Here is a 24,571-nt window from a genome sequence, read left to right as displayed (position 1 = left end):
CCAGGATAGCCAAACTAAGAAATAGTTGGGAAAAGGCAACAAAAGAAAAAAAGCAGAGAAAGTTGAACTTTTCCACACTGGGGGCGGAACGAAAAAAAAATTGTTCATACAAAGAATTAGATGTTCTTGACAAATTTCAAAACTAATAATCCAAATACTAAATATTTGGAGAATCTCCATTTATTTGGCAACTCATTACTTTTATTGTTTTACTCAGACAGCTGGCAAAACATAAATGAATTATGCTATTTCACTGAAAGATATGACAAAAGAAAACAGAATTAGGTCACAAAAATAAGAAACCTTAATATATATATATATATATATATATATATATATATATATATATATATATATATATATATATATATATATATATATATATATATATTGCAAAAATAAGAAACATTACTGTTAGAAACGGCATTCCGCAACATTAAACACGAAAAACAAAATCTTTTCAGATGCATTATAAATGCATATATCTAAAGTGATAATCTACGAAATGCCTACTTTTTACCTAATGGCGAAACCTGCAATAAAATCCTCCCAATCCGGGCTTTAAATGTCGTTAGCGAAAACAAAAACGTAAAGTTAAAATAAAAAAGTTATATCGAAAATGCATAAGTTAGATTGCTATACGTCTTCGTTTACGAAAACTGTCAGTGGCTTAGGAATATGGCTTTTCCTTTTACTTAGAGTTGATGACCGACTTTTGTTGGCAATGGCGTAACTTGCAAGATAAAAATGTCTACAGACGGAAGAATGAAGAAAGAGTGGCTTAACTTATTTTGAGAAATATTTCAGGAAATGGTGTGGAAATTTTGCCCATAAAAATGTAAAATGGAAACGAAACTTAACGTTCGGAATGATCGTTGAAATACCATCTACACGGATGCAAATATCTTAACTCTATCGTTGAACAGCTAAATTAGGTTCTCAATCACTGGTCTGCTGTCTGCAAAGGGGTTCGCAGGACTATGCTTCAAGAAAAATTTAAAATTTTCAATGTCCTTGCAAAAATTATTAAAACTTCAGTTGTGTTCAACAAATATAAAACTTAAATACGCAAAAATCAAAACTCTATCTTAAAATCCATTAATAAGTATTTTACAATCTCTCGGTTGAACGCACCATATCCAAATTCGAATTCTTCTTGATTAAGAATATATTTTTCCGTTATTGGTCGTTTTCACGATTTCTTATTGCTGTAAAGAATAGTTTTCAACAATGCGGATGGAAAATTTGAAAATAAAAAAGAAGAAATCTACTAGTTGTCTGATAAACAATGAAAAGTAGCTTAATAATTTACTTAAATTTTCTGTTTGGACTGAATGTAAGACCAACAAAAAGGATTGGCGAATCAAGGACAAGAAGTAAGCGAAGGAAAGCAAAAGATTTGAAATAGCGTATCTTCGGAAGAGTCATCGTGCTGAAGTCACGAGCGTGTCTTAAAATGTAACTTAAATACAGAAAGCAGCTACGAAAGGTTACTTCTTCTACAAATTAATATGAACGCCCCAAAAAGCACAACCAATTTACTCTTGGCTATCTTTGTGCAAGAAGATTTTACTCGGAAACAATGAAAAATACTACTTCATAGCAAATAGAAGCATTTATCCTTGAGACTACGGAATTATGGATAAAAATAAAATAATAGGGTAGGTGAGGGTAAGCCCCGCGTTTTTCAGTTTTTATAACACCATGGCCAAAAAAGGGCAGATTTTCCCATTTTTTCAAATTAGAGTCATTGCATGCGTTGTTATCTGTAATCCATCTAAATTCTAGCTACGTCTGATTAGTAATAAATGAGAAAATTACAATTTAGCGGGAAAACAAAATTGCAGGGTTTTGCCCCACAAAATGGGGTCATACCCCGCAATGCGGATCTTTACCCCACTCAAAATAAATGTGAATAAAAAGGGTGACTTCTTGCTAAAAACACTTGAAAAATCTCCTTGAATCATTGGTTTATTGTTAATCAGCAGTACCAAACTTAAATATCTGATAAGCTTAATCTTCTTTTTTTTTTTTAACTGTCACAAAAATAATATTTTCTTCTCCACAAAAGGAGAATTAGTTACGAGTTACTTAGAGGAAAAATGACAGCCGCATTATAAAAAATAATTTAATTGCCAGATGCTATAATTTAATTGAATATCTAGTACCCATTGCTTTAAAAGTACACTCTGTTGAGTTTTCTAAAAATGTTATTGTGTCGTGGGGATAGAACCGTATCCTGTTGAGGTTACGACAATTTATTAATTACGTCTTCATTTGAAATGACTCTTCCTGTGTCTCAGTTCAACTGCAGGCTTCCAGATGTTTTTAATAAAACGCGAAAGTAAGAATTTCTACCTCTTACACGTGAACTAATCAGATTTGCCAAGGGCTAAAAGGTGCCTGAAAATGAGTAACTTACCCTCATAGAGTTTCCGAAAATTGTAGTCATAAATGCAGAGTAAAAGATGGAAACAAAATGCTGAAGTAAAGTTGCCTACGTTTTTCGGCTCCCTAATCAGGGTTGTCAGGGGGCTAAAAGGGGTCCAAAGATGAGATAAATTACCCCTCGGCAAGTTTCCGGAAATTTTTGTCATAAATGAAGAGTAAAAGCTGTAAATAAAAAGCTAAAGTTAGGTTGTCTACCTTTTTCCGGTTCCTAAGCAGGGTTGCCAGAGGCTAAAAAGTTCCCAAAGATGAGTAATTTACCCTCATCGCGTTTCCACATAAGTCATATAAAAAAAGGCGGTAAAAATATTACAAAAAAGAGGTTTAGGGTTGCCCAAGCAAAAGTGGTCCAATCCTAGAGTTGTCGCTACTCGAAGTTTTGGAACTTCCAATACTTTCCACTTTTGTGTGTGGGGCAAATAAAAGACAATATTCTTCGTTAATTAAGAATATGATAACAACAATGCAATTAGTTTTAAATAAAGAATTTCTATATCCCATTCCATTGAAATTCAAACAGCGTATATTCACCCACACAACACTTGAATTTCAACAGAATTGCATGAAGTTATCTTTGACACATTTTTATTGGAAATAGTAATTCAAATTTGAGAAGTGCCACTTTTGTCAACGGTGCGCAATACGTGTCTTCACCACGTTATTCAATTTATGTAAATCGCCTTAATTTCGTTATCATTTTTTGAGCTTATTATCCTCACTTGACCGCTATTGACGTTCCGGTTCCTTTTTCAATGTTCCCAAGTAATGATCATTTCTAGTAATATATAAGGCAACACCTCATCCATATTTGTAATGTATTTCAATTGTTAAACATATTTACGGCAGGTTGGCGTGTTAAGTTCATGAAGAAAACGAAGTTACACAAAAGTGACACATTTATTCGAACATTTTTTGGACAATACAAGAAGGGAAAAGAAATGGTAAAGATTCTGAGGATTATCTGCACGTGATTCGTACGAGTGCGAGGCGCGGGTAACTTGGCGCAATGACAACATGTAGCGCTTCACTTCACTTCAATAGCAAAAATTTGAGTTGTCAATATTTGTTGCCGCATACTCCCCTCCCAGTGTCAACGATATCTTGCGGGAAAATTCATATGACGTCCAGAACGTGTAGTCCTTGGTTGAACAGTTGCTTCATCCTCTGATGAAGGAGTTGCAGGTTTCAATGAAGAACCTGCAACATGAGGTAATTGGTTTATGTAGCAGATTGGGTAGTGTACACTTGAGGCTGGGGAGTGGTGCTCTGAGAAATATTGAAATTGCTCTGGGACTGATGAGGCTGATTAGCAGTCTGGCTGTACTGTATGCTCGATTGTTGTTGGCTAGCGGGAAACTGCTGGGATCCGGCTTGTTGCTGAAGCGGCTGCTATTGTGTTTGTTGCTGGGGTACAGGTTGCTGCTGAGGCTGTTGCTGTGGTTGTTGCGATGCTTGTTGCTGCTGCTGTTCAGCCTGTGGTTGTTGTTGTTGCTGGGGCTGTTGCTGTGCCTGTTGAGCTTGTTGAGAGACTGGAGATTGCTGTTGCTGGGGACCAGGTGAGTGACCAACAGGAGGGTGAGGTGTTGTACTAATATTTTGTGGAACACCAGGCCCATGAGGTTGATTTCCACTGACTGCTTGACTTTGCGGCATTGATTGATGAGGTTGTCCAACAGGAGTTTGAGGGCCAGAGGCAAAACTTGGTGGGATGCGAAGTGCAACTTTCGCAACCTGATTTTGTAGATCGGGAGCAGTCATCGCTAATTCACAGTAGTAGCTCCAAATGCAAAAACTTACTAATCAAAGTCCTCAGGAAAACAATGTCGCCAAATGATTCATTAACACGGCATTCTTAAGGCTGCATCCAGATAACATTAACTGCATACTCTTTTTTTAATAAGTCCTCAGGTCACCAATTTACGGCATTCTTAAGGCTGCATCAAGATATTAACTGCATTCACTTTTTTTTTAAAGTCCTCGGGTCACCAATTTACGGCAGGTTGGCGTGTTAAGTTCATGAAGAAAACGAAGTTACACAAAAGTAACACATTTATTCAAACATTTTTTGGACAATACAAGAAGGGAAAAGAAATGGTAAAGATTCCTAGTATTATCTGCACGTGATTCGTACGAGTGCAAGGCGCGAGTAACTTGGCGCAATGACAACATGTAGCGCTTCACTTCACTTCAATAGCAAAAAGTTGAGTTGTCAATATTTGTTGCCGCATATTTATTGATTTCATTTTACAAACTGCCGAATGGCAATACCTCATTTTTGAAAAGTAAAAGACGCACGATCGTATTCGTTAGATTTTAAATTTAGTTGAGCGATGACTTCTTGAGGTGCAACAACGTTATGTGTGATGTTAATAAAGTTCGATTGATTTTTATAATATAATGGAATCAAATTTATATACGAAATAAGGGAGTTGGTTTATATCTTCCCGACTTCCTCCTTACCTTAGTTAATTCATACCTTATAGTTTTGTCATGCCTCGACGAAAACTAACCGATGAAGAACTTGCTATCGCACTACTAACGTGCTAAGATGCTATCGCAATTCGGATTGCGAAAACATCTTTTGAATGCAACTTGCCAGTATTCAAATGAAAACGGTCCATCGCCAGACGCAGGTTTTTTTTTTTGCTTTTTTTTTTTTTTTTTTTTTTCAATTTTCGTCTATAAATCTTACATTAATAATGAAATGAATTAAAAAATTCTCGAGTTGGGAATAGAAAGCAAAAGAGTAGAATTACAAAACAAGGGTTCTTTAGGATCTAGAACTACAAAAGATTAAATTAAAAGGATTGTTTTTTAATTGTCCTCTTAGTGAGTAAGACCACAAGCAAACCATCCACGATTCGTGATTTTTCGAGAAGATGTTAAACTGTCAAACATCATGAAACTGCTGAATTCTAAATAAACTATTTGAAAAGTTACATTTGCATTTTATTTAAGACCTTTTGTGTTTTTTTTTCCTGGAGTCAAACAGTCCAATAATTGTTCTGTGTAAAATTTTTACTACTTGTGTAAAATTAATTTGTAAATATTTCTGTTAATACATATTTGTGTTTGTACTCCATACTAAACCAATTAAAAAACACTGCGGACAGTGCCTTTGGCGCTCTTTAGTGTTGAATTTAATACTAACTCGTGTTGAACTATAGTCAAGATTTTCTTAATGTTTTGTTATGAAGTTTGTAATTTATGTTTTATAATTTGTAAGTTTTTTAACTTTACTTTTTTAATTTTGCTTACTGTTATGTATGTGTATTTTGTTTGTTAATAAATTTTATCTTATCTTTTGATAAATTGCCAAGTTCAAATTTTCCTGGTACAGCAATCTAACATTTCTTTTGTTAATTTCTCATTGACATTATGGGGTCATAGCAGGTAATGCTATAACCCCATAAATGGATGACAGACACTTTGGCATTTCACTCAATCACGCCTTCAAGCCTTATCTGGCAACATTTCATTTCGTTGCCTCGATAAAAATTCCGAGAAGACAGAGACGCGATTCTAACTGAATATTCAGTTGACATTTATTATTTCTTGCAAGAAATCTCTGTAGAATATTTATTAACCGCGACCAAAACCGCTTTTAATAAGATATCGCACTCCTTTGTGCCACACTTTCTTCGAGAGAAAAGAGGTTGGTGGCTTTTGCTCATTGTCATATTCTGCGACAGGAACTGTAATTTGCCTGCGGGTTCATTATGCAGCGTTCGAGACTCAGTTTGTATCCTGTTTGCTGCTCCGATCATTTCGAACACACAAAAAAGTGGTGAATTTTCGATTACTTAGAAGATGCTGAGAGACTAGAATATTGATGGGGTTCAGAAAGCGGAAAGGGAGCTCTAAATGTTATAGAAACATAAGCATTTAGTGAAAGTTTTTTTTTTTTTTTTTTTTAAATTTAAAAATGCTTATAAGTATTTGTTCCAAACTTTACACCTGAACTTTCTTACTCTTTCTTTTGAAACATAGTGTAGATCGGGGCACGTTTACAACAGGAGCAGGTTTGCACGCGTTCGAATAAATCTACGTCTACCACTGACGTCACAGCTACGTTGACTTCTGATGTCATCAGAATAGGTGGAGCTATGATTTCTTGTGACGTCTAAAAGAAATAGGCGGAACTACATTGCGGTTTCATCCCGCTATTGTTGTTCCTCCATCTTTTCTTTTTTGTTTCGAAATTTTAATGATACTACATTAATATGACGCCTATTATCTCTACACAGGAAACAAGAGCATGAGCACATGGGTGTCAACGGGGGGGGGGGGGGGTGAAAAGAAGTGTTCTTGTACTTTACTCTTGGCTTTAAAAAAATATATACAAAAATAATTTTCAATAGACATTTTTTGATATTTTTTTAAACAAATTATTAAAATAAAAATTTAAAAAAAATTAATTAAACAACAAAATGTTTTTAAACTACAAAATACATCACAAAATTCTTTAAACTCTTGTCAATGGCAGGGGTGCCCACCTAGGAGGGGAGGGGGTTCATTCAGTCCTGATGCAGTATTTGCACAATGTTGTTTACTTTTTACGATATTAACAGCTAATTATGGTTAATAGTCGTGTTTTTGTCCCAACTTCAAAACTTATACACAGTCCCGGTTCTATAAATTTTGGGACCCGCTGCAACAAAATCTGTTAGGCGCCTCCAGCACTATATATTTGCAACATTAATAAGTCTTAGTGATAGTTTTTTTCAACTTCTTGGGCCGTTGGACCCCTCAAGGACGCCCCCCCCCCCCGCACTGTGGGTACGCAGATCTGGGCCTGCTTGTACAAATGGTAAAAACAATACGTCACTAAACGAAAATAAAAAACGATACATCTATTACAGACAAGTGTTTTGGGGTCACGAGGAACTCCTTTTCTATGATGAAACAGTTTTGACGTTCTGAAGCAACTCAGTAGACATGGATAATATACTTTTTAGCTTCAAAAATGGGTTTCCTCATAACTCAGAAACATGTTTTACAATTTTGTGCTTTAATTAACGTTCATTTTATGATTTATATTTTCCTCACAAAAGTTTTGTTTCATTGGTGGAAACAATGGTAGCCATTTTTTACTAAATGTTTTTTACTGAAATATATATAGCTATATATATATTTTCACTTCAATAAAAAAATTTTAGTGCTATTTATTTTTTTGAAACTGAACTTCATATTAGGCTACCTTTGGAAAGAAAGGGTTTGAAGTTCTCCTGATGATATTGCTGAAATTAAAACTTTACAAGCAATCTTTGGGGGGTTGAAAAGACGGATGAGATTCACCCCCCACTCCCCGAAAAAGTTAAGAAATTTAAGCAAAAACGCAACTTTAGGCTTTCTTTGGAGACGGAATGTGTGTGTGGGGGGGGGGGGGAGAGTGAGCTATGTAATTACAGATCCGTGCCTAATATTTGGAAATGGATGTATTATAGATATATCTGAAAAATATAATACACGCACACATTAAAAATATTATTTAAAATTTTGTCTAAATTACAGAATTTCTGATCTGGAAGCGAAATTATAAAAAGTTTTTCGGCTGCCTTCTAAGAAGTACCAGAAAGACCATTAAAGGTAGGACAGAGTATTTCCACTGTAATGGATCAGGACATTATGAATCGCGAGCTCCATTAGCAAAAAAAGAAAAAAAGGAATATAAATTCTCAAGGACTTAAAAAAATTGATTCCAATCGCCCAACCTTTTAGAAAGTTTATATTGAAGACGATCCCGAGAGTGTTGTTTTAAAAGGACAGGGATTTCACTATGGTAACGACCACCAGTTGGCGCATTTGCAAATACCAAAGGTTGACAGAAATGAAATAGCGAGCCAACTTGCTCAAGGAATTGATTTTGATCGAATTCTTGAAAATGATTCTTCCTTCGATGAAATTACACGTATGGAAAGAAAGCACTTGCCCACAAAAGGGGATTTGTTCAACATTTTCAAAGCCTACAACTGTAGCAAAATGGAAAAAAATCCCGAAGATCACTTGAGCGTAGACGTTTAAGTTGAGGAGAACTTGGCAAGTGACAACGAAATTTTACTCTACAAGATACAAGGAGATGATTATCTTCACCATCCAAAAGGTGAGGAACGCGTGCTAGAGAAAAAAGATTTTGCTCTGGGGATTATAACTCATTTCCAGAAAAGGATGTTTCAGAAATTCGCAAATGACACCATATGTGTGGATGGAACACATGGAATAGAATCACGTGGATTTGTTTTGACTACTATTGTTGTAATAGATAAATATATAGAGAGGATTCCTGTCGCCAGGTTATTTCTAACAGGGTAAATTCCGCTGTGTTGTCAGTTTTTTCAACCTGATCAGAAAACTGATTGGAAACCTGTCTCCGAATCATTTTATAAGTGATAAAGCAGAGCAGTACTTTAATAGTTGGAAAAAAACCTTTGCTTTTTCATTGATACGTTCATCGAAACTAGCAAAAAAACTTAAACAAACTCAAGCAAAAACATGTTGCTTCAGATGTCTAAGGTTTGTGCTTTTTGTTAAAAAACATTCGGGGGAAAATCGAGTTACTTTTCAGTAAATGTTTTTATTATTTTTTTTTTTATTGAGCAGTTTGATTGTAATCTAGATACTCAAGAATTCGGTCGTTATCTTAGAAGAGAATGGGTTGGAGCAAAGGAAGAGTGCGCTAAATGCTATAGTTGGATGCAGTATTAATACGAATATGAACGTTGAATCCTTTCATACAAAACGTTCAAACACGGCGGTTCGTTCTTAAAAGGCAAACCGTGCAAAAGAATTGACGGATGCGTGGTTGCCCTATTTCGGTATTCTCTAGTTTCAGCCCGAAAGAGATTGATAAATTTAGAGATGGGGGAAAATACGTGGAAGATTGCAAAAGCAAGCAAAAGACATAAATCAGCGTTGAATCTTCCCATTACCTTAGAGGAAGAAGTGAGCTCTGACGTATGGGAGGTTAAAAGTAAAAAAGGCATTGGATGCTCTTACTACTGAAGCTGATGATAATGTATATACGGTAATAAAGCTTTCCAAGAGCCAAATGAATTTCCAAATTAAGTGCCACGACTGTGGCATCTGCTTACATTCATTTGCATGTAATTGCCTGGATGCTCCCACTGTGGGTGGCATACCTAATGAAGGCGTCTGATATATACTTCGGCCTTGCTCCAAGAGAGGTTAGTCACCTGCAATCGCAAAAGGCCACTATCGTAGTCTGGCCGTGAAACAGCAAACGCAGATTGGTTCACGGCTTTCATAAAAAGAAACCCCAGGTTGTCAATCCGAAAACCACAAGCAACAAGTTTAGCTTAGGCAACTAGTTTCAACCCAGCCAATATCGGACTTCTTTGCTGATAACCTAACAACGGATTATAATCGACTGAAACCTAATCCATGTGATACATGGAATGTTGATGAGATCGCCATAACCACAGTACATAAACCGGATACGATTGTAGGAAGTCGAGGCTTCCGTCAGATAGGAAAAATGACGTCTACCGAGAGAAGAACTTTGTAACAGTGGCAGTAGCAATAAATGCCGCAGGGAGTAGCATTCCTAACTTCATTGTATTTCTCATTGTAAAATTTAAGCTTCACTTTATTCGTGATGCCCTTATTGGTTGTGAAGGAGACGCGTAACCCTTCTGGTTGGATGGTAGAAAAGAATTTCTACAAATTTGCTCAACATTTTGTGTCTCGTGTTCGATGCTCCCCTGAAAAGCCTTGTCTGCTTCTACTCGATAATCACGAGTCTCATTTATCTGCTCAAGTTTTGTACTATTTTATGAGCAATGGAGTAACACTACTCTTTCCCACCGTATACAAGTCACAAACTCCAGCCCCTGGATGAGGAGTGTATTGTCCACTGAAGAAACATGTAAACACGGCATGTGATAGATGGATGTCGAGAATCAGCGCCCAATGAGACACTAGGTCTATTAAGTAGAGCGATCCCCTTGGGTGTGACACCAGTCAATAGTTTGTCTGGGTTTATTGTTACAGGAGCTTTTCCTTTTAACAGGCATATATTTACCGATGCAATCATTACGCCCTCATACGTCACAGACAGGCCGGCTCCACCCTTGCCACAAGTAGACCCAGGTTAAGCACGAGAAATTAAATCTAAAACGTCGAAAACATCTGATAAAAGTGATAGGAGACCAAACTCAGATCCTGTTACAGCTCGATCAATAGATTTATATCAATCTTCTACTCCTGGCCCAAGTAAACCTATGACCTCTTGGCCCAAGTAAACCAATCAACTCCTGAAGACATCAGACCTCTTCAAAAAGCAGAACCAAAGAAAGAAATCGACAGAGGGAGGGAGTAAAAAAGGAAAATCCGCCATATTAACCGATTCGCCTGTTAAAGAGGCCTTGAAAGTAGAGAGAAAGAGATGTCAAAATAAAGAGAAATGGCTCGCACAGTTAAAAAAAAGATTCAACCCAAGAATATCTTCTCCAATAAAAAACAGGACAAGAGGCAGCCGATGAAACAAATACGAATTAAGGTACAATAATACGCAGATGTGAGTGATTCTGAGGAATAGGATGAGAGCTGTCTGTATAATCATGTATTGCTTAGGGCCGTACACGGCTTCTAAACCAGACGAACAATGGATCTGTCGCACAAGGTGCAAGAGACGGGCCCACGAGGAGTGCATTGAAGGAGACATAATTTTCTTCCTTTGCAAAAAATATGACGACATCGACGATCTTGATTGTAACCTAAATAACGATTCTGATGTGTCTGAATGATTAATATTTCATTGTAAAATTATAGTAACTTTTCAACATTAAACCTTTGCTTACTTACCTAATCCACTCATTTAATTACCTGTGCAAACGTGCCCCGGTCAAGGGACACGTTTGAACAAATGACAAAAAATTTTGATATGATTTTTTTTTTTTTGTTATTAACTTGGTTTTTGATAAAGGACACTACCCTAAAATTAAAGTTCGATAACCACTTTAAGCTTAGATTGTAATATTAGATTACGATTACAGTTGCAATGCAAAGTACTCGTCAATGAAAAATAAAAGTAAAAAGTGTACCAACGTATCCCGGTCTACCGTATAATATCCCAAGAAATTGAGAAGCAGACATAAAAGCAATGAATAAAATACATTAAACATTAGAATTATTTTTTAACGAACTGCATTAGAAACAGAAAAGAAAACTGATATTTACCATGCCCCCTCCCCCTCCTCTCCTCTACACATACATAAAGAATTCTAAATAAATAAGAGTTCATTAGTAGTTGTATTTCGAAACATATAATATCCCAAGAAATGAAAAAAAATATACATAACGTTAACTTTTTTTTTTTTTAAAAAACGAATTGCATCAGAGAATGAAGAAAGAAATGAAAGATATCTACCACTACATCCCCAAAGAATTCTTCATAAATAAGCGTTTTTCTTCCAGCGTATATCTGATTACAATTTCTCTACCACCACGAAAAAAAAATAATAAAAATAAAACATTAAGCTCAAAAGCTATTTTTGCTACCGCTCAAAGCATATTGTTCCCTTTTACCATACTCGCAGAGCAGGAAGGGGTATTATCGTTCAGGAAGAAAGAAGCATTAGGAAAAGCCACATTTTATAGCAGAAATCTAGTGGAACGAGACGAATATAAAAATGACATCGTGGTTTTAGTTATGAGAGAGCGTAAGCTTTTTATGGAGTAACTTCGATTGAAAAAAAGAAAAAAATGTGGTAAATGGTCGTAATAGGCCAAGAGAGGAAATCTTATAAGGAATCTTCTTTACGAGAAGGTATATAAATCAAGAATGTGTTCGTTAATTTAAAGCGGGAAAGAATAGGTGCTAAGTTTAATTCTTTAGAGTAAACTGGAGAAAAAACTGCACAAAACATTTTCAGAAAACGCACCTTCTTAATCAACTAAAGCTACGAACGCATCAAACGACTTAAAATCACTTGACGAGATATTCTTAGTAAAATATCAAAATATTTTTTATTTTCTTTCTTTAAATGGGAAAACAAAAGACTGAAATATGTGGAGAATATATGCGCCAAGCTCCAATAGAAATACTAATACAATTTACAGTAACAGAAATTACTGGATAATCTTATTGTTACAAAATGTGGTAATCATTGCTTTAATTTTCGAACGACTTCTTGATTGCATGTCTAACACTTAAAAAGTTTGTTAAGGACATAGTGCACTGTACTATCCGTTCTTGATATCACTCGAGAACTTTTCCACTTTAAAAAGGGGCGACAGGTTAAGGATGAGCATTTTCCGAAGTTTTCAACTCAACCCTTGTACTTCTAATCTCTTTGACTTATTCAACACTATTTCGTATTTTCAATTTATAAAGAGCTTTGCTCACAGTAGCAGGAGCTTATAGCGCCTGCTCTCATACGACTCTGCAAGTTACTATGGAAGTAGGAAAATGTATGTCTTTAAAGGGCAAATGTCTGCAAAAGTTTTCCGATGATTTTTTAAAAAAATAACTTGCAATATGCCAAACCTTTTTCATACGCTTGAAATGATGACAAGCCTTTTAATAAACTAACTTTTCTGGAAGTGTTGATCAGGTCAATGAACACAGGTCAAATTCCTTGAATTTAGAAATTTGGCACAAACGTTTTTCCCATGAAAATGGTGATAAATTAAGGACTGAAAGACATTTTTATGAACTAGGTAAAAAAAATAAAACGCTCCTCGTTGTGAGCCTTGCAAATACCCACTATTTCACTTTTCCCCATATTTCCCTACAGCTAAATCTTCTTCAAAACATGAAATAACTATAAAAAAAGAAATAAAATAAGCCAATTGAAAGTATCACAGGTGAAAGTAACTTCCACTTTTCAAAATGGTTGAAAATTTTCCAAGATGCAAAAGGATTGGCACTTAAAGCACAGCACGCAATTTTTGGCGAATATAAGCATTTCTTTAACCTCTCTTTTACTTATATGCTTCTTTTAAGCTTTCAGCGACAAAAAATAAATGCAGCAGCTATTTATTTCTTGTAGTGAAGGTTTTTGGATAATAAAATCGCATTTTTGGTGCAAAAATTTTTGGCCGTTTTGTTGTATCAGAAGTTGAAAATTGGCGCAGTTTGGCGCAAATTTTCTACCCCTGCTTTATTTTGAAAATCTGGAGTAATTGTGAATTTAAAAGGGGTAATAATAAACGCTGCCCACAAAATGAAGCAAAATGTTTATAATCAACTTCTGTCGCAGGAAATGAACAAAACTTGGTAAATTAAGTAGGTCTCATCAAAGCAGGGGTGCTTGTGAGTTCATCAAAAAATACCTGAAAGTTTCAAAGCGAGAACGGGGGGGGGGGGGGAATCTTTGGCCCCTATTACTTAAGTGCACCTTTGCCAAAGTATTATATAGTTCTGAGTCAAAATATTGTGTGTACATTTGATTAAGTTTTTAATGGGTTACAAAGTTACTTTTGGGGTGGTGTTATACAAATTATCATGACATTTGTCCATCTTAAGGGATAGGTGTCCATCTTAAGGCTCTTGCAGGTATATTTGATGAGTATTATATAATTTTAGAAAAATGCGGAGGTAGGGAGATGAAAGCATAACCAAAAAAAAAAAAAACATAATTCCGGTATTTTCGGACATAAAAATACCGGAAATACGCCCGAAAATACCGGAAATTCGGTAAAATACCAGAACACAATCAACCCTGCATCAAAGTTAAATTTTTAAGAATAAACATGCCACGTAATTACGAAAAAAAGAACTTGTAAATTGAAAAAAAAAAAAAAATGACTTGGATTCCTCTAGAAGATGCGCGGAAAAAATTAAAACTTACAAAGAAGCATCTGCAGCCTACAGAGTTACTGCATCTTTAATATGCACCAGAATAAAGTGGAAGGTGACACTAAAAGAAGCCCTTGGAGCTGGCACATCTACAGTTTTGTTGAAGGATTTGGAAGCAGCAATTGTTAGTTGCATTGAAGCCCACACCGGAATGGGATACCCAGTTGACAAAACGAATTGCTGGACAGGTTCGATATTATGTGTCCCAAAACAACATAAAAACCTTAATTAAAAATAAAGGCTAAGAGATGTCTGGTACTATGAAAAGATATTCCACTCTTTCATTACAAAAACCAGAACTTCTTCAAAAATCCAGAAAAATGAATCGTAAACCAGAGACATTGTATTTCATTTCTATGATATCCTTAAAAAAACAATGGAAGAAAACGGTTTAAATGATCTAACTAAAGGCTCCTTTGTCGTCAATGCTGATGAATCAGGATTTAGTAGCGATCCAAAAAAGATGCGAGCCATTGAAATAAAAGGCGAACTCTTAAACAGAGTTTTCGGGGTTCTGACAAAACAATCAACTACTTTAAAAGTAAAGCACTTCCGCCATCGATAGTATTTAAGGGAGCCGAGGTCCAATCACGGTGGGTCAGCGAGAAGGCTTGACTGAAGATTGACTGGATGGAGGAGAACCCCAGTTCTAATACTGGATTCATCCCATATGTACAAAGTTTAAGAGCCTCTACTGGTCAGAGGAACCAAACAGCAATCCGTATTTATGATAGGCATAAAAGTCACATCAGAGTCCGAAGAGTAAGCTCAGTGCTAACAAATAATATTGTTCTTCTAAAGTTACCAAGCCATCAGAGTGACAAGTTGCAACCACTCGACAAAGCAATGTTTGGGTTCTTCAAGGGTGAGTGGGACCAAAAATTTGTTCCTTTTGGTAACTCTCAAACAGGCAAAACCACCACCAACCTGCGTAAAGATATGTTTGCACAGTTACTGTCAGAAGTTAAGAAACAAGCGATGATTTCAAAAAATATCTTGGCTGGTTTTGAAATCATAGGCATTTTCCCTGTACACAAATATAAGTTTTCGAAGGATCTGTTCCATCCAACAAGCTTGAATGGATACAATGTTAAAAAAAAAAAAAACTTATCTTTTTTATGGATTTGTGGATGTAAATGAACAACAGAGCTATATTTTAAGTCTCATTAAAAAATGAAACATTTTATTTGAGTTATTAATAAACCTATGTGGAAATCCTTTTAGATTTTTAATTTTATATTTGTATATAAAAAAAACAAAGTCTGAGTTTACAATTTAAGTTTGTATTTTCCTTAACTCTATAAAGCATGTCATTTTTAGTTTGTATTAAACAGCTATTAAATTTTTTTTATTATTATTTTCTACTTGCTATTTTAATAGTTAAGTTTGAGAAATTTGTGACCGGCGTTATACAAGGGGGAATTGAACAGTAAAAATGAAAGTACCATTTCCAAAGTGGGAAAAGTAAACATCTGGAACGGAGCTTTTTTTACATCTACCACAATTCTACTATAATACCTTCTAAATGGCATTTCTGGTTCCATTCACAATTATATAATTATAAAAATCATGTGATTTACAAATCCGCTCTGTGTAATTGTGAATGCGTCAAAAAATGAATGTTAAAAATTTGTGTGGTATAACCTGATTGTTGTAGAAGTTTGAATTTAAATTCTAAAATGCGATATTTTTAACCTTTTTTTTTAATTAATGATTTTTCTTAAAAACATCAAATGCCATTCACAATTACAACGGTAAACCCCATTTCAGAAATTTTTATTCCACATAGTTTTAAGCAAAGTCTAAAAACTCCCCTAATGACTAGTTGGGAACAAGCTATAAGCTGATAAAATGAATGTAATCCATGAAAGAAAGATTCCATGAATGAAAGATCCATGAATGAAAGACACCCACCTCCTTCCTACAAACAAGAAAATTTTGTAATTAGATGAAGGCCACACTTGTAGCTCAAAGGAATCGCCAGGAGTACCAAGAATCTTTTTCTGAAGCATTTAGCACAATCATTAATTTATCTTTCATAAGGGTATTTTATGGATGTTTAATGGGTCGGACATTTCTAAGTTGGTGTAAAGAACGCATATTTGTATGAAGATTTAAATGAACAAATATTTATGCCACATTCCGAGTAGCAGGAGCCCTTTTTCAGGCCTGCTATCTATATTTCCGGGTATGATGAAATATGCAGTCTGTTTACGACCTTGTCCTCCCTGCTCAGAAGGGAACATCTTCTCTAGCAGAACTAAAATTATCCTCTCTTGCCACAATTTATGAAAGGTACACGAATGATAAGAGTGGTACACATTTACACATTTCTTTTATTCTCATTTACACTTTCATTTATTAAAATGAAAGATGTTACGGGACTGAAGTTTAGCACTGAAAACAGGACAAGGGGTCATTGTTTTAAGCTATTTAAATCTCAGGTTAACATGGATGTTAGGAAAAATTATTATTTTAGCAGGGTAGTGGAACCTTGGAACAGTTTACCGCAAGAGGTGGTAATGAGCAAGGGAGTAGATAGTTTTAAGAGGGCCATTGATCTTTACTGGGGATTGTAAATTGACTAGGACCAGTCTAGCTGGGCCCAGAGCCTGTTGCTGGTCGTTGTATTTTTATTTGTATTTGTATACACTATGTATCGGCTGAGCAAACCTCTGAAAGGGTGGGCGCCGGCATCTTCTCCATTTTTTTTCAAATTAAACAGCCATTGAGTCGAAATTCAGACAATTTTGATGCAGAAATTTTGGCAATTTATCTGGCTGTTCAAAGAGTTGAAGAAATGCATGGTGCGAAATTTGTGCTCTTCAATGAGTATCAGGCTGCAATCGATATTATTTTATCCTACAATCTGCTCCCTACCGCCATTGAATTGGAATGCAAGAACATTATCAATACTCTCCAAACTTCAGATAAGGAGATCATTTTACAACAGATTTCAAGTTATTGTGGTTTACAAGGTAATGAAAATGCAGACACTCTTGCAAAAGAGGCTTCTCTCTTGACCCCTCCTGTGTTCCCTGCTAATCTGCGAAACATCAAACTTTTGCTCAAGCAACACCGCACAAGCTCCAGTAGGGAGAAAATTGTTGGCAAATCTTGGGATAGCCTTTTGTCATCTTGTATTCCCAGGGACCTACATAGAGATATATAGGGGTCTCTTCTTTCCGCCTGCTGACAGGACATGACCTCTTTCAGGTTCATCTAACTTGTTTTAGACTGGTGAACTCTTCTAACTGCATTTGGTGTGGCGAAGGAGTTGATATGAATAGCGGCACCTCTTAAACTGCTCCGCACTCCAGAAACTGTGATTCCCCCTTTATCAAGACACTTTACCCCCTGGAGATTCTTTATTTTTGTACTGGGCTGCAGGACTTTGTATGCTCAAAAGAGTAAATAGTTAATTTTTATCCCTTTAACTATTTTAAGGACGTAATTAAAAAATATATATATATTTATGCAGCAACCTGAAGGATTTGCAGGTACAAATTATGTCTGTAAATTAGAAGTCTTTATATGGTTTACATAAATGTTCGAAATTGGTTTCTTGAGATGGATGGCATTCTTGAAAACCAGGATTTAAAAAAAAGTAACTAAGTAAAGTAGTTGTAACTGTGTCTATACTTTAAAAAACAACATTGTTTTATTAATATGTGTCAGTGATATAATAATATTTTGATAAAACCAGAATCATATAAACCAGGTTTTAAGTACATTGAAAATGCATTATGACATCAAGAAAATGGGGAAAAGTAAAACATTATTAGGAGTGGAATTCATACAAGAAAGTAAAAACTTGTTTATTCATCAGCAAGGCTACATTTCAAAACTGTGATTTATTTAAAGAATAAAAATATATAGTCTTTACACAACTGGTTCAAAAGGAATTCATTCTGTCTAAAAAAAGACTGTCCCAAAAATAACATCGAAGAAGATGAAGTGAAGAATAACCCATATAGGAATGTTCTTGGGTGTTTTGCTTTTACTGTTGAAAAGACGATGCCAAATTTTGCCGATGCAGTAAATGATTTATCCCAATTTCAAGCAAACCCTAGCATGAGACACTGGGAATGTGTACAATGATTGATAGGATATCTAAATTATACCCTTTATTGCAAATTAAATTTAAGTACCATTGAAAGCATTAGTGTTAAATGGATTTTTTTTATAAGTAAGATATATCATTTTCTACGTAACTTGGTTTTGAATGATATTTTTGAATTAGGCTATGTAAATACCACTTGGTTTTAAGCAATATTTTTGAACTAGAAAATGTAGCAGATTGCTTTACAAAACCTTATAGTAATGGAATGGTGGTCTCTCAAAAAAAAAATTGCTGAACTTATTCAAAAATGATGTTATTTAACAGCACTTGGATTAGAAGATAATATGGTGATATGGACTGAGGGTGAAAAAAAAAGATGCACAAACGTTACTTAACCTTGTTTTTACGTGAAACTTATTCTCTTTTCAGATCGGAACACACAGAGGAAAAAGTTTCCTTTTCAAAATTTGTCAAGTTTGCATCCAGAAAATGCTTTACCATTAAGACACACATCATGCAATTAGTGTTATGCAAAACCCATGAAAACATTAGATTAAAATTAAAATGTTACTTATGTTAATGCTTGATGTTGATGCTTGCTGAACTTGTAAGGATGTAAAAAATATGAGCACTGCAATTCGGAAAAAGCTGTACTACAAGCAACTTAATTATAAAAATTAATGAAGGATGTGTTGCAGAACTACAAAATCATATTTCAGAAAACTTCAGCCAAATATTAAAACATACTTGTATTAAAATAATTCAAGCAGCGGCCTTTGAAGGGAATTTAAAAAATGCAAAATCTTCCTAGTTTGTTCCCATGGCATATTAACGTGAATATCAAAGTGAAATCTAGTCTGCTCTATGGCACAGACAGACAGTAGAATCAGTTACAGCAGCAGTTTTAAGGCAGATCTTGCCACTCTTATTTAGTGTGCTCAAAAACTATATTACTAGCTTACATAATTTCAATTCCAAAGATATAAATGTGGACAATAAGCGAAATATAGCGATGGCCTTTCATTAGAGTTTAAGAACAGCTTTATGCTTCAACTACTATATGTTCTTTCTATAAAGTACATAGGTTAGATTTCCAATTGAAGCACTTTGCCACTTCCCTATGGAAAAAGGGAAGAGGACAAAACTCTAGGAAAGGATAAACTTCTTGTTAGGCAAAAGCAAACAAGTAAATGTGAAACATCTATCCTCTGCAGTCGTCGGATAATTTTGCTGCTCTTGCAAATGAATTAATGCCAAAAACCAAAGTCATTCACATAAGCAACTACAATATAAACAGAACAATTTCAGCAGAAAATCCATTGATAGTTGCACAAAAAATTGATAGCATACTAAGAATGCATGTGAAAGAAGTGAAACATGTAGAAAAAGAAATTAGTTTATGGCATGCACAAGAAAATAAGTGGCCCGAGGGCAGATACAGCTTCTGGTTTTGAAGAGGGCTATTTTTGTAAAGAGAGGATTAAGTGCATTGAGAGGGTCTGGTGTGATTTTTTTTCTTTGAAATATAAATCCCAAAATGCAGTTGTAGGCTACATTTGGTCCTTTATGGCGGGGGGGGGGGGGGGGGGGGGCATGCTCCCCATTTTCTATTAATCCGCTCCTGAAGCAGCCAAGTATTGTAATAAAAAATTGTCATTTCGTGAATTCAACAAATTTTTGAAGTTTAGCATAATACACGAAAAATAAATAAATTGATGTGCTAAACATTACAATGACGACCTTTCGGTTTTCTGGGCTTTTTGGTTTCATGGAGATGGTGTAGATAAGCTATACCATCTGGCATTAGAAACAACAACAACGTAACAATATATTTCCGAGAGTCATACATTACAAAAAGTCGCATAGAAGTCAGTGTCATGATAAAATCAAGAAGATATTGGAAATGGTCAAACATCGTGACATTCTACACTACAAATTCAATGCAGTTAAGAAAATCAATCCTACAGAAATAGCAGGATCTCGTGAGCAATTCCCATTTTAGGACATTCTTAATGATACAAACTAAGCATTTTTACTTGTCTTTTCTCTTTTTTAAGTTCCTATTTTGTGTGAAGCTGTACAAAAAACAATAAGGCTAAGAAGTTTTAAAGTCTTAATTTTATCATTTTTTTTTTCAAATTTTGTAACTGACTGAAGATATTTCTTCATTACAAAGGATTCAAAGAAGGGCTACTAGACTAGAGGACTTTTAGATCTAGATTATGATACCAGACTTAAAAGATTTAATATGTATAGCCTGGAGCAAAGGAGAGTCAGAGGGGACATGATTCAGGTGTTTAAATTTATCAAAATCAAAGATAGTTATAGGGTTAAATCTTTGCACAGAAAGCAGGACAAGGGTCCATTGCTTAAAGCTATTCAAATTTCAAGCTAATCTGAAAATTAGAAAAAATTTCTACTTCAGAAGTTTCTTGGGCACTTGAAACAGCTTAAGAGGGTGATGAATCTTCGTTGGGCATTAATAAACTGACTAGGACCAGCCTAGCTGGGCCCTGAGCCTGTTTGCTGGTGGTCAAATTTGTATTTGATTGTTCATTAAGCTTCAAAAAGCTACATATTCATTATACTAGTATGTAAATGTAGTTAAATAGATTTATGTTTATTTTATCTGTTCAAAAAATGTATCAGCAAAAGAAGCTATTGAAAAGATTTCATGTTCTACTTTAAAATAACAAAGTGAAACCAGATAATTGTTTCAAAAAAAGTTTGAAACTTCAGAGTCTGTCACACATTACAACTTTTTTTTTTTTTTTACATTTTTCCCAAAATAAAATAAATTTGAAGATAGATAAAAATACAAAATAAATCCTTACATCATATTGTAACTATTTCAAAACAAAAGGCAAAACATTTTGCTTCACAATTCAGAGGGTTAAAAAATTGATACACGTAACAAACTTAAGTTTTCTGTTGTATAACACATGGTTGCAAGTTGTATAAAATTACTAGAGGACCCTAAAGACGTTGTTCTGTTCAAACTTTGTAAAATGAAAAGTTAAAAAATATCAACAAACTAACAAATTTTTGAACCGTTCTGTCGCAAAAAATTAGTAAAAAAAATGTTTTAAGCTGCTATGGTGTCAGATGATTGTTGCACAAAAAATTGATAGCATATATTTGATCATATTGATCGCATATATTTATTAATTGATAGCATATATTTAGTCAGATTGCGTATATTTTTTACAACTTGATTTATCTAATGCCCACTAAGCAGTTGTTTTATCAACTATTTTTCTCCTGTACTTGATGGTTTGTTCCTTCAAGAAACTCAAAGGATAAAAAGCATACTCGGATATTAAGTGTAAAAATCCAACTATCCATCTAGAACAAACAGAAAATCCCGCTGCAACATCCCCCATACGAAAAAGAATAAAACGATTGAAAGGGTATTGTTTAGAAAAATGATTAAGGTAAAAACAGTTCTCTGAATAAGCGAAAATCACTCCCCCCCCCCCCCCGATGTAAAATAAACACATTCTTCAACTAAAATGACTAAAAACTCTTTAAAAGCGAAAAACAATTCTTTGCAATTTGAAATATTTTGCCAAATAAATTAAAAATACAATATATTACATTAACAGTAGCTTTAAAATGTAAACTAATGATCATGCAACTCTATTGTTTATAGCCAAAGTCGCCTAGCCACCACATTACTGTAATTCAGCCTATCAGTGAGCAAAGCCAATTCCGACTGATTAGCAGTCCGATCTTTTGAATGAAAACTTTTTAAACTTCATATATTGCCTAATTTGTTCTTTCCCCCAAAGATCTTCCACTGCACTGATCTTTTGTGTACAGAACTACCCTGTTGCAATTTATCTAGACGTGTTTTGTCTTAAATTCCATCATCCTTTCCTTTAATAATGTAATGATTAATTAGATAATCCTTAAAGTATTCTTGACATTAGTGCCAAAACTGAGATGAATTTCGGCCGAGAAACAAATGTTGCTAGGTACGGTACTTTCTGATCATTTAGGTAGGAAAACCTAAAGCACCGATCCGGTCACATGGTTCAACTACGACGACAGAACACACCTTTTGCATGAACCTTCCAGTATTTTACTTTAAAATATATCACGGAACCTAAAATTGTTGCTTTGAAGTGAGAAATGAAGGCTTCACTCTCTCTCTCTCTATGTTTTATCTATTCTCAATTGACATATCATAGTAGAAAATTTTATTACAAAAAGCAGAGCTGGCTTTCATATTGTCCTTTGGCAACGGGTTAAATATTTATTTCAGTTCTCGCTTAACAATAGTTAAAATAAATATTAATCATTTGGGAGATATAACCCTCCAATGTTTAAACTAATTAATTAACGAAAACCTTTCCGATTTGATCTATCTCGCTTTGAAACCATGCTTGCCACAACTTAATCACACAAAACATTTGATCAAAATCGGTCCAGCCATTTAATAGCCTTATGGTGACAAACGTCCACACAGAATATTTTTATATATTAAGACTAGCAAAAATACCCGTCATTGCCTGGGTCAGTAATAATTGTGAGAAGCAATCGCTACTTTCATTCATTTTCTGTTTTAACTGAAAGAACTCAAAACACATTGCTTTGACGTGATTCAAAATCGAGCTTCTTCCTTACCCATAAAAGTCAAATAGCAATAAGTATAAAGAAGGAAATAGAATTCAATTAGAAAGGAAAGCACAACATTTGAGAATATAAAAATTGGAAGAATTTCCAAAATATGAACTAACAAAAACAGATATCACTAAAAAACTGTGCTCTTTATTTATTTAATTAAATTGTACGCACACACATACAATAAAAAAAAGGTCTCTACTATATTTCCCTAAGTGTGCAAAAAGTAGAGTTTCCAAATATTTAAATGATTTTAAATTCATGTTTACTCCAAAGAAGCCTAGACTCAACATTTTCATTATGATTACTATTAATATTGCTGCTGCAAGGCAACAAACTTTGGTAACAATGGGTTTTTTATTTAATCATTTAATGGGGAAATTACTTGAAATTTACTGTTTTCCACCATAACTTCTTTAAATTAAGTTTTTTAGAAATAAATTATTGTCTATGTTGCTTCCTGATAATGTAGCTATCTGCGATGAAAAAATGGTTAAAATCGGTCCAGTAGTTTTGAAGCGTACTCCGGACATACATACAGAACTAGCCATTTATGTATACAGATTAATTATAAAATTTTGAAAATAATTATATTGTGTATGCAATTTATTGTTTTATAAAAGGATTTAAAATGATATACTGTTAACTGATGCTTGATTTTTTTAATATTAAGCTGATGAAACAGAACTTCGAAAAAAAAAGAAGTATACAATTGTTACTCAGACACGCTACTGGAATAATCCTATAGCATGGAATAATTCACTCTGCCTATTCGTGGACTTTATCACTTTCTCAACTGATAGAAACACAATAGCAAATACATAAAGCATCTAAAATGCACTTGTGTTTTGCTCAGTATTACAAAGGGTAATAAACAAGCAAAAATGCAAGTGCATATTCGGTCACATAGTTCAGCGTGCCGAAAAATTTGTCATAATAATAAGACAACGTAGATAACACAATTTGTGAATAATGTGACACTGGTAAACTCACTGAAAAAATATTAATTGGAGACAAATAACTGCAATGCCGCAAGTACAGCTTACAGACAAAAAATACGGAAGTTGTCTTTAGTAATAACTAGTGTAAAAGATCATTCAAAATATATACTTTTTTCATCTAATTATCATTCTTGCTATGAGAGTTACTTTTATATAAAAAAAAAAGCTATGATGTTGTTTACCTGAAATAGAAATATTACAAAAATATTCAAGGTAAAAAATAAAAGGTTGTACTCATTATTTCAGAATTCAGAAATTACCCTGTAACTTTTCCAGGTTATTTAGGAGTCTGAAACTTTTCCAGGTAGGTAGACCACCCTGATATAAAAAAACTGAAAGGTAACACTGAAACTTTTCAGCGGCACTGCACTACAAATGTGTTGAGCATAGTCTAGTCAGTATCAGCAGTAATCAAATTAAATGAATAAGTCTCTCATGCAAAATAATTATGTCATAATTAAATAAACATGAATCATAGAAACAAAGTAAAGTAAAATCATAAACAATTTCAATCAAATAAGGGTTAGTAAGGAATTCACTGAGCTCATCAGTGCTGGGGAGAGTGTTAGGAGGGTTTCGCTGAAGGATGTTGGAGGCTGGCTCATTTACAGA

The 24,571-nt window shown here is 34.5% G+C and overlaps 1 protein-coding gene across 1 annotated transcript in view; it reads right to left on the bottom strand.

The window, feature by feature from the left end:
• Positions 1-24,571, bottom strand: part of LOC129230167 (uncharacterized) — a 98,910-nt gene that overhangs the window by 4,026 nt on the left and 70,313 nt on the right. The window contains exons 11-13 of the mRNA XM_054864568.1: positions 15,075-15,196; positions 3,773-4,179; positions 3,580-3,645 (exon numbers count right to left, since the gene is read on the bottom strand). Coding sequence (XP_054720543.1) covers positions 3,580-3,645; positions 3,773-4,179; positions 15,075-15,196 — 595 coding nt within the window. The remainder of the gene's footprint in view (positions 1-3,579; positions 3,646-3,772; positions 4,180-15,074; positions 15,197-24,571) is intronic.

Source organism: Uloborus diversus, chromosome 9 (assembly GCF_026930045.1).
Source record: "Uloborus diversus isolate 005 chromosome 9, Udiv.v.3.1, whole genome shotgun sequence".
NCBI classification, from domain to species: Eukaryota; Metazoa; Arthropoda; class Arachnida; order Araneae; family Uloboridae; genus Uloborus; species Uloborus diversus.
This window is presented reverse-complemented; position numbering and strand designations above follow the sequence as displayed.